Genomic DNA, 12,939 nt, shown 5'->3' on the forward strand with positions numbered 1-12,939 from the left:
ACATCTCTACTGATCTATAACACATCTCTACTGATCTATAACACATATCTACTGATCTATTACACATCTCTACTGATCTATAACACATCTCTACTGATCTATAACACATCTCTACTGATCTATAACACATCTCTACTGATCTATAACACATCTCTACTGGTCTATAACACATCTCTACTGATCTATAACACATCTCTACTGATCTATTACACATCTCTACTGGTCTATAACACATCTCTACTGATCTATAACACATCTCTACTACTGACTGGATTGAATCCCAGCCAATATCTCTATGTAGCCTTGGTTTTGGCTGTTATACTTTAATTCTGAAAATAAAATGAGCCACTACTATAATACTTTACCACCCTTTAAAAACTTATTCTGAATAACTTTATTATTCCCAGAAGGAACCTGCGTCTGTCAGAGCGAATATTCTAAGATCCCACAGATATTCCAGAGAGAGAGAGAGAGAAAGAGAGAGAGAGACAGAGAGAGAGAGAGAGAGACAGAGAGAGAGAGAGAGAGACAGAGAGAGAGACAGAGAGACAGAGAGAGAGAGAGAGATGGGTCTAATAATTCATGATCAAGAAGTTAAACTTAAATCTACTTGAAGAGTCGGTATAAATGTTTCTATATGATTCCTTGCCTATGGGGATTGATCAACTCAGGCATACATGTCATGGATGCTTACCACGTTACACAAAACATTGAATGACTCGATCATTCGGCAGAGTGAAACTGCGGGAAAATACCTATTCCGGTGCAACAAAATCATTCCTACGACGGAACAATGTGTGACCACTAAAACAAACACACCTGTAGGGTAGTAAACGCGGAACAGCTGTAGTTCGCCGCTCTGGCGTCCGCAGCCGTCACGTCGACGTTGGTGCAGAGCCGTGCGTCGGCACGTCCGTAAAACGCCGACTGGATAGAGATGGTGGAGTGGCGTGGACAGAAGAGACGCAACTGCTGCCCGTCGCACGCATGCACAGAGTGACTGGTAGTGATCCGGGACAGGTATTCTGTTAAGAGGAATCAATTGATCCTTACAAAACAGTGACACTCCTCAATCACTAATCAATTCAATTGATCCTTACAAGACAGTGACACTCCTCAATCACCAATCAATTCAATTGATCCTTACAAGACAGTGACACTCCTCAATCACCAATCAATTCAATTGATCCTTATAAGACAGTGACACTCCTCAATCATCAATCAATTCAATTGATCCTGGTTTACTGATCAACCAAGACACTAAATATTCAACAAATATGGATGATGAAGACGATGATGAAGAAGATAATTATGATGTAATCGTCTTATTAAAAAGTAATTACATCAATAGGCCTACATTAAAACAAATTCATCATCACCACACCTTTCTTCATTGTTATTACCATCACCACACCACCACCTATCATTATTACCATCACCACCACACCACCTATCATTATCACCATCACCACCACACCTATCATTATTACCATCACCACCACACCTATCATTATTACCATCACCACCACACCTATCATTATTACCATCACCACACCACCTATCATTATTACAATCACCACACCACCTATCATTATTACCATCACCACACCACCTATCATTATTACCATCACCACACCACCTATCATTATTACCATCACCACACCACCTATCAATATTACCATCACCACCACACCACCTATCATTATTACATCACCACACCACCTATCATTATTACCATCACCACACCACCTATCATTATTACCATCACCACACCACCTATCAATATTACCATCACCTCACCACCTATCATTATTACATCACCACACCGCCTATCATTATTACCATCACCACACCACCTATCATTATTACCATCACCACACCACCTATCATTATTACCATCACCACACCACCTATCAATATTACCATCACCACACCACCTATCATTATTACCATCACCACACCACCTATCAATATTACCATCACCACACCACCTATCAATATTACCATCACCTCACCACCTATCATTATTACATCACCACACCACCTATCATTATTACCATCACCACACCACCTATCATTATTACCATCACCACACCACCTATCAATATTACCATCACCACACCACCTATCAATATTACCATCACCTCACCACCTATCATTATTACATCACCACACCACCTATCATTATTATCATCACCACACCACCTATCATTATTACCATCACCACACCACCTATCATTATTACCATCACCACACCACCTATCATTATTACCATCACCACCACACCACCTATCATTATTACCATCACCACCACACCACCTATCATTATTACCATCACCACCACACCACCTATCATTATTACCATCACCACCACACCACCTATCATTATTACCATCACCACCACACCACCTATCATTATTACCATCACCACCACACCACCTATCATTATTACCATCACCACCACACCACCTATCATTATCACCATCACCACCACACCTATCATTATTACCATCACCACCACACCTATCATTATTACCATCACCACCACACCTATCATTATTACCATCACCACACCACCTATCATTATTACAATCACCACACCACCTATCATTATTACCATCACCACACCACCTATCATTATTACCATCACCACCACACCACCTATCATTATTACCATCACCACATCACCTATCATTATTACCATCACCACATCACCTATCATTATTACCATCACCACCACACCTATCATTATTACATCACCACCACACCTATCATTATTACCATCACCACCACACCACCTATCATTATTACCATCACCACCACACCACCTATCATTATTACCATCACCACACCACCTATTATTATTACCATCACCACACCACCTATTATTATTACCATCACCACCACACCACCTATCATTATTACCATCACCACCACACCACCTATCATTATCACCATCACCACCACACCTATCATTATTACCATCACCACCACACCTATCATTATTACCATCACCACCACACCTATCATTATTACCATCACCACACCACCTATCATTATTACAATCACCACACCACCTATCATTATTACCATCACCACACCACCTATCATTATTACCATCACCACACCACCTATCATTATTACCATCACCACCACACCTCCTATCATTATTACATCACCACACTACCTATCATTATTACCATCACCACCACACCACCTATCATTATTACCATCACCACACCACCTATCATTATTACCATCACCACCACACCTCCTATCATTATTACATCACCACACTACCTATCATTATTACCATCACCACCACACCACCTATCATTATTACCATCACCACCACACCTATCATTATTACCATCACCACACCACCTATCATTATTACCATCACCACACCACCTATCATTATTACCATCACCACCACACCACCTATCATTATTACCATCACCACCACACCTATCATTATTACCATCACCACACCACCTATCATTATTACCATCACCACACCACCTATCATTATTACCATCACCACCACACCACCTATCATTATTACCATCACCACCACACCACCTATCATTATTACCATCACCACACCACCTATCATTATTACCACCACCACACCACCTATCATTATTACCATCACCACACCACCTATCATTATTACCATCACCACACCACCTATCATTATACCATCACCACACCACCTATCGTTATTACCATCACCACACCACCTATCATTATTACCATCACCACACCACCTATCATTATTACCATCACCACACCACCTATCATTATTACCATCACCACCACACCTATCATTATTACCATCACCACCACACCACCTATCATTATTACCATCACCACCACACCTATCATTATTACATCACCACACCACCTATCATTATTACCATCACCACCACACCACCTATCATTATTACCATCACCACACCACCTATCATTATTACCATCACCACACCACCTATCAATATTACCATCACCACCACACCACCTATCATTATCACCATCACCACCACACCACCTATCATTATTACCATCACCACCACACCACCTATCATTATTACCATCACCACACCACCTATCAATATTACCATCACCACACCACCTATCATTATTACCATCACCACACCACCTATCATTATTACCATCACCACACCACCTATCATTATTACCATCACCACACCTATCATTATTACCATCACCACCACACCACCTATCATTATTGCCATCACCACACCACCTATCATTATTACCATCACCACACCACCTATCATTATTACCATCACCACACCACCTATCAATATTACCATCACCTCACCACCTATCAATATTACCATCACCACCACACCTATCATTATTACCATCACCACACCACCTATCATTATTACCATCACCACCACACCACCTATCATTATTACCATCACCACCACACCACCTATCATTATTACCATCACCACACCACCTATCATTATTACCATCACCACACCACCTATCATTATTACCATCACCACACCACCTATCATTATTACCATCACCACACCACCTATCATTATACCATCACCACACCACCTATCATTATTATCATCACCACACCACCTATCATTATTACCATCACCACACCACCTATCATTATTACCATCACCACACCACCTATCATTATTACCATCACCACCACACCTATCATTATTACCATCACCACCACACCACCTATCATTATTACCATCACCACCACACCTATCATTATTACATCACCACACCACCTATCATTATTACCATCACCACCACACCACCTATCATTATTACCATCACCACACCACCTATCATTATTACCATCACCACACCACCTATCAATATTACCATCACCACCACACCACCTATCATTATCACCATCACCACCACACCACCTATCATTATTACCATCACCACCACACCACCTATCATTATTACCATCACCACACCACCTATCAATATTACCATCACCACACCACCTATCATTATTACCATCACCACACCACCTATCATTATTACCATCACCACACCACCTATCATTATTACCATCACCACACCTATATTCATCACTACACCAATATTCATCACCACCACACCTATCTTCATCATCATCATCATCATCATCACCATCACACTAACTTGAGAAATCAGCCAGTCCGTCCATGCCAGAGCAGGAGCTCCAGAGCAGCAGCGAGAGGTAGAGCAGGTTAATCCCGGACCCAGAGCAGCTCAGCCCGCCGTGGGAACCCGACCAGCTCATGGCTCCTCGCATTCCCGCTCCGTGAGATCATGTTCGGGGGCTCGCCTCTCTCCTCAAGTCTCCACGCTTCCGACAGGAAAGACGGAATGCTTATCGGAATGCTACATGATCACGCCACATAGCCTTCAACTACACCTGCGCCAAGTTATGACTTTGACTCCACACAGACATTCAGAAATAAAGGGAAATAACAGTATATGTAGTTTATATCAAAGTACAGCAGTTAACAGCACAGTTACGGCGCGTTGATGTTCCCGAAACAAAAACGTTTTCTCTTTTTTCAGGGTAGTCCCTTTAAAAAAAAAAAAACACCCCAGTGCTTTCACCCAAAACGTCCGCAAAAGAAGGAAAACGGTTAGAATTAAAGTAACTTGTCTCCTTCCTGTAGGATACTGATAGTAGTCTGGTTGACACCAGATCCAGAATATCTTCGATGTGTAGTCGCGTCAGCCAGGCTGTAGCGTCCCTAGCATTGACGTCACCGGACACGGGCTTTCCCGAATGATTTTTGTCTCAACCCGGAGTCGATTTTCCTTTCCGGGGATGGTGTAAAACTAGCTAGGCTACACTGCATTACAAACTGCAATGAATACTCCAAACATGAGCCCTGGCCTGGCCTGCCCTGCCTTTTTTATTTTATTTTGTGCTGCCTTAATAAACCAGAATTTCTGTGTGTAAAAAGTCATTTTTTTGGATTCGTCAGAAACAAATATATTTCGGCGGGAGCGGCCGATTCTTCAGCTCAAAGATGAGAAGGAGAACCTGGGGTAAACTTTGTTAGCTTGCTATTACTATAGCCTATTTTGTTAGCTTATGATGATGTTATTCACAGAGTTATTGACTTCATATTAAGCCAGATTCGAGTAATTTACATTTCAATATGTTGACTCAAAAGCTGCCCTGACAGATAAAGTTATGCTAACTAACTAACAAACTTGAGGGACTAACGTTACCCAGTCTAGCTAGCATTGCTCCTTCATTAATTAGCAACCTAGCACATTTTACGAGCAGGGTTTTGACAGTACAGTTATTGATTAGTTATCTGGACACTGAATCCAACTGCTGAAGCTCTTGTGAGGGTTGAAAATATGCTTGACCTATTGTTGATAAAACGTTTACTGGAGAAAGGAGATCAAGTGGAGACATAGGACGAGGTGGATATTTGTATAATAAGGCCGTTTATTCACATGTAAAAATATCTTAGTAAATCGTGCAGCACGGCCCCTTCTGTCTGATTCGTATGGAATCGTCGGAAAAGAGAGCGCTCTAAACATTTCGTACAGATTATATAGGCAACAAGCAAAGTAGGTTGATCTTGTAGTCTGGCCTTCCGATTGGTCGATCTGGGTCGTGGGTAGTCCTGTCCGGGCCTGATGTCGACGTTCCATTGGCTCTTCACACAGTTCTTTGTCTTAGTCTCATCCAAAAGCATCCATCCATGTGCGTTTGTTTTCACAGGGCCCTATTCATGGGGGAGGGGAGTGTGTGTGTGGGTCTATGGTTATTTATAAGGGTACAAAGTAGTGGGGGTATAGTGGGGATGGGTGCATGTTGTGCCAAGTATAGCTTGTGTTGAGGAGTGGTTAAAACAAGTTACCAGTATCCATTATAATTTCTTACACTATCATGGGAACAGTGTGTGTGTGCTGGAAGTACCATTGTGCACCAGATAGTGTAACTAGCTGAGAGGCTGTGGTTAACCTTGAGCGGGAACAGTATGTTAAATGAGGACACATACATAGAAAACAATGTTGGAAGGCAGGAACAGTATGTTGAGCTATTGACACATGCATAGAAAACAATGAGGTAATCTGCAACGCCGGACAGCAAGAGCGCCTGGGGGCTGGGACCAGCCTGTGCGCCAACGATAGGCTGAGTAAGTCTAAACCACACTCAGCCTCTACTCTGACAGGCCAGCTCAGAAGCGGGAACTATTTCTGTCAAAGTATATAAGAAGAACTCTGTAAGAATAAGCCAGTTCTCTGTTCTGCCCTGCGAGGTGTTACAGTGAACCCGTATATACGAAAATTGCATGTATCGCTTGAGTTTAATAAAAGTACTTATAGTATATTCAGTGACTCTGCATCACATTTATCCTGATACCAGATTTGATTGACGCAACCCTAACACTCTGTTAACCACCTGACAAAGTATTACCAACTAAACAATTACTGTCTAATCAAGTACTGTCCAAATATGCTAAAAATTACTAATAAAGATAGCTAGCTAGCATGAAGTCAGCTCAATTAGCTAGCTAACGCTACGTTATCTGTTTAAAAACAACTAAGCTGGATAGCTGTTAATATTGTTTCAAATTTATAGAAGATGGACATACTGTCACGTTCGTTCTCCTCGTCTGAGGAGGAACATGGATCGGACCAAAACGCAGAGTGATATGAATACATCTTCTTTAATAAAATGAAGACGAAACAAATACTTATACAAAACAACAAACGTGAAGCTATACAGACTAAGTGCTAACATGCAACATAGACAATTACCCACAACCTGTCTAATGCCTATGGCTGCCTTAAATATGGCTCCCAATCAGAGACAACGATAGACAGCTGTCTCTGATTGAGAACCACTCAGGCAACCATAGACATACCTAGACACCTACACTGAACACAACCCCATAAACTCTACCAAAAACCCCCTAAACACTACAAACACCCTCGACTAGACAAAAACACACAAACATCCCCCATGTCACACCCTGACCTAACTAAAATAATAAAGAAAACAAAGATAACTAAGGCCAGGGCGTGACACATACGGAATTGAAGATGCCGCTCAGCAAACACAGACGGTTGTTGTATTTGCAGGAGTAAGTGAATAGTGTGTGTGTTTTTTTTACAATACAATTATTTAGCATCTAGCTACATAGATGGGTTGGCTGACAACAACATCACGAAAACGATGTGCGCACTTCTATGGGGCATAATAACATGCTGACCAGACCGGACACGTCGCGTGCACGAGCGTCGCAAGGTAAATGTAGAAATCCATGTTATTCAATTATTACACCCACACTGCTCGACGAGCAGTCTGCGTTGCCATGGGATTGAAATAGAACTTTCTATTTCTGACGCAGATCGCGCTGCAAGTCCCGCCTCTCCCATCTCCTCATTGGTTTATAGAAGCAGGTACCCACGTGCCAACTCCTCATTGGTTATACCCACCTGGGTGATTGAAAGACGAACTGTTTTGCCGGTTGTCGTGGTAATACTATGAACGTTTAGATGCCAATCAACATATAAGTTCAAAGATGAAAAAGCCTGGAAGGAGGAGAGATGACTAGAAACGATTTGGTTGGCCGTTTTATGTGTGGATTAATTGTCGGAGTAGAGGACCTTGTGCATTTCAGGTAAAATAACAACTCAATGTTTATATATCCCAGGACAAATTAGCTAGCAAGTGCAAGCTAACTAGCTAAATTGCCATACATGTTTAATGCTTTTCGACCTGTCCCCAAATTAATGTCATTGGTTCAGAGTTTGTTTTGATATTCTAACCTGCGTGTCGTGATCGTGTTTGTGGTAGGGGGACAAATTACATTTATGCACGATAGCGCGGTTTGGGTTCCGTGTGAGTCAGCCCGTTGTAATTCCGAATGGCCAGATTTCTAGCAAGAATGACACTGCCATGTGTGGGAATCATAAGTGGGTTATTTCAGCATGTTTCATTATGTTGTTGATACCATGTCTTGTTTTGACTGATTTCATGTCAATGGTAAATATGCCAAACATTCGCTAGTTAGCTTTAACCAACAACTGTAACGATGTATTTGAAACAACAAGTGGTCATTGTGCAAATGTATTTGTTTTCAATAAACACGACCATCTAAACCAACCTCATCTGCAGTAATGTGGCCAACATCAACATGAGACTTTAAAAAAAATTATTGCCAATCATATTTTGGACATGGTTTATTTAAACATTGCAACAAAATGATAAATACTTTTTCCAACAATTGTTCTTAATGGAAAATGATGATAGTTATGCACTTGTAAGTTGTACTTGAGAAAATAAACAAAAAAAATAATTGTGACTAGACATTCCATGGGTTTACTGACCACAATCCATTAAATTAATATTAAGAAGTGTGTCACGAGGGACTAGGCGCGTGAGGAAGGAATCGGGCACAGAGAGTTCCACAGGGAAAAGGTGCACTTTAATGCAGCACAAACCAATAAGCCCAACACACAGGGCGCGGTTAAATAATATGGACCACCCAACAACACAGGGCGTGGTTAAATAATATGGACCACCCAACAACACAGGGCGCGGTTAAATAATATGGACCACCCAACAACACAGGGCGCGGTTAAATAATATGGACCACCCAACAACACAGGGCGCGGTTAAATAATATGGACCACCCAACAACACAGGGCGCGGTTAAATAATATGGACCACCCAAAACACAGGGCGCGGTTAAATAATATGGACCACCCAAAACACAGGGCGCGGTTAAATAATATGGACCACCCAACAACACAGGGCGCGGTTAAATAATATGGACCACCCAAAACACAGGGCGCGGTTAAATAATATGGACCACCCAAAACACAGGGCGCGGTTAAATAATATGGACCACCCAACAACACAGGGAGCGGTTAAATAATATGGACCACCCAACAACACAGGGCGCGGTTAAATAATATGGACCACCCAAAACACAGGGCGCGGTTAAATAATATGGACCACCCAACAACACAGGGCGCGGTTAAATAATATGGACCACCCAACAACACAGGGCGCGGTTAAATAATATGGACCACCCAACAACACAGGGCGCGGTTAAATAATATGGACCACCCAAAACACAGGGCGCGGTTAAATAATATGGACCACCCAACAACACAGGGAGCGGTTAAATAATATGGACCACCCAACAATACAGGGCGCGGTTAAATAATATGGACCACCCAAAACACAGGGCGCGGTTAAATAATATGGACCACCCAACAACACAGGGCGCGGTTAAATAATATGGACCACCCAAAACACAGGGCGCGGTTAAATAATATGGACCACCCAAAACACAGGGTGCGGTTAAATAATATGGACCACCCAAAACACAGGGCGCGGTTAAATAATATGGACCACCCAAAACACAGGGCGCGGTTAAATAATATGGACCACCCAACAACACAGGGCGCGGTTAAATAATATGGACCGCCCAACAATACAGGGCGCGGTTAAATAATATGGACCACCCAAAATACAGGGCGCGGTTAAATAATATGGACCACCCAAAACACAGGGTGCGGTTAAATAATATGAACCACCCAACAACACAGGGCGCGGTTAAATAATATGGACCGCCCAAAACACAGGGCGCGGTTAAATAATATGGACCGCCCAACAACACAGGGCGCGGTTAAATAATATGGACCACCCAACAACACAGGGTGCGGTTAAATAATATGGACCACCCAACAACACAGGGTGCGGTTAAATAATATGGACCGCCCAACACACAGGGAGCCAGGTCCAGAAACCGAACACCTCTACCATACGTACACACGTAACACAAAAACAATCCCGCACAAAACAAAGGCGGGGACACATACTATAAATAAGGAAGCCCATCAACCACATACAACAGGACACAGGTGAAACTAATAAGACACAACCAACAGACAACGAAAAAGGGATCGGTGGTGGCTAGTAGGCCGGTGACGACTACCGCCGAGCACCGCCCGAACAGGCAGGGGAGCCAACTTCGGCGGAAGTCGTGACAAAGTGTTCATTATTTGGCGTCAGGAGAGCACAGCTCATGGAAGAGAGTAGTGAGATATGCAACATAGAGTTATGTTTCTGCAAAATATTCATTGCTAGCTTGCGAGGTGTTTGTTTTTTGTTTTTTTCGCAGGGATCTTTGGTGCTGAGCCTCGGATGTTCTGAAAGTCTAGTGACGTACCAGGACCCAAGCGCCACCAGTGCAGGGCAGAAGTGATCAAGGTAGAAAAATAACCAGAACTGACAGAGACTGGGCGCAATCGAGCGGATTACTTTTGTCAGGTCATCGCTGGATGACTGACAGGCGGCGATGTGTTTTTTGTAAATAAAAACTGGTGTGCTGCTTCAAGAGAAGGAAATGGTCAGCTGACCTCATGGTAAACTGACCTCGTGGTAAACTGACCTCGTGGTAAACTGACCTCGTGGTAAACTGACCTCGTGGTAAGCTGACCTCGTGGTAAACTGACCTCGTGGTAAGCTGACCTCGTGGTAAACTGACCTCGTGGTAAACTGACCTCGTGGTAAGCTGACCTCGTGGTAAACTGACCTCGTGGTAAACTGACCTCGTGGTAAACTGACCTCGTGGTAAGCTGACCTCGTGGTAAACTGACCTCGTGGTAAGCTGACCTCGTGGTAAACTGACCTCGTGGTAAGCTGACCTCATGGTAAACTGACCTCGTGGTAAGCTGACCTCGTGGTAAGCTGACCTCGTGGTAAACTGACCTCGTGGTAAACTGACCTCGTGGTAAGCTGACCTCGTGGTAAGCTGACCTCGTGGTAAGCTGACCTCGTGGTAAACTGACCTCGTGGTAAACTGACCTCGTGGTAAGCTGACCTCGTGGTAAACTGACCTCGTGGTAAACTGACCTCGTGGTAAGCTGACCTCGTGGTAAACTGACCTCGTGGTAAACTGACCTCGTGGTAAGCTGACCTCGTGGTAAACTGACCTCGTGGTAAACTGACCTCGTGGTAAGCTGACCTCATGGTAAACTGACCTCGTGGTGAACTGACCTCGTGGTAAGCTGACCTCGTGGTAAACTGATTTCATGGTAAGCTGACCTCATGGTAAACTGACCTCGTGGTAAACTGACCTCGTGGTAAGCTGACCTCGTGGTAAGCTGACCTCGTGGTAAGCTGACCTCGTGGTAAACTGACCTCATGGTAAGCTGACCTCGTGGTAAGCTGACCTCATGGTAAAATGACCTCGTGGTAAAATGACCTCGTGGTAAGCTGACCTCGTGGTAAGCTGACCTCGTGGTAAGCTGACCTCGTGGTAAACTGACCTCGTGGTGAACTGACCTCGTGGTAAGCTGACCTCGTGGTAAGCTGACCTCATAGTAAAATGACCTCGTGGTAAACTGACCTCATGGTAAGCTGACCTCGTGGTAAGCTGACCTCGTGGTAAGCTGACCTCGTGGTAAGCTGACCTCGTGGTAAACTGACCTCGTGGTGAACTGACCTCGTGGTAAGCTGACCTCGTGGTAAACTGATTTCATGGTAAGCTGACCTCATGGTAAACTGACCTCGTGGTAAACTGACCTCGTGGTAAACTGACCTCGTGGTAAGCTGACCTCATGGTAAAATGACCTCGTGGTAAACTGACCTCATGGTAAGCTGACCTCATGGTAAAATGACCTCATGGTAAAATGACCTCGTGGTAAACTGACCTCGTGGTAAGCTGACCTCGTGGTAAGCTGACCTCGTGGTAAGCTGACCTCATGGTAAGCTGATTTCATGGTAAGCTGACCTCATGGTAAACTGACCTCATGGTAAACTGACCTCATGGTAAGCTGACCTCATGGTAAACTGACCTCGTGGTAAACTGACCTCGTGGTAAACTGACCTCGTGGTAAGCTGACCTCGTGGTAAACTGACCTCATGGTAAAATTACC

The 12,939-nt window shown here is 43.4% G+C and overlaps 1 protein-coding gene across 1 annotated transcript; it reads right to left on the bottom strand.

Moving 5' to 3' along the window:
* Positions 1-804: 804 nt before the first annotated feature.
* On the bottom strand, positions 805-5,572 carry LOC120021162 (protein eva-1 homolog C-like). Its single transcript, XM_038964801.1, has 2 exons — positions 5,179-5,572; positions 805-1,025 (listed from the first exon to the last, which is right to left on the bottom strand). Exons 1-2 carry the CDS (start codon positions 5,309-5,311, stop codon positions 805-807), a joined length of 354 nt encoding a protein of 117 aa, XP_038820729.1. The 5' UTR covers positions 5,312-5,572.
* Between the last annotated feature and the right edge of the window lie 7,367 nt (positions 5,573-12,939).

The sequence above is a fragment of the Salvelinus namaycush genome, chromosome 26 (genome assembly GCF_016432855.1).
Source record: "Salvelinus namaycush isolate Seneca chromosome 26, SaNama_1.0, whole genome shotgun sequence".
Classification (NCBI taxonomy): Eukaryota; Metazoa; Chordata; class Actinopteri; order Salmoniformes; family Salmonidae; genus Salvelinus; species Salvelinus namaycush.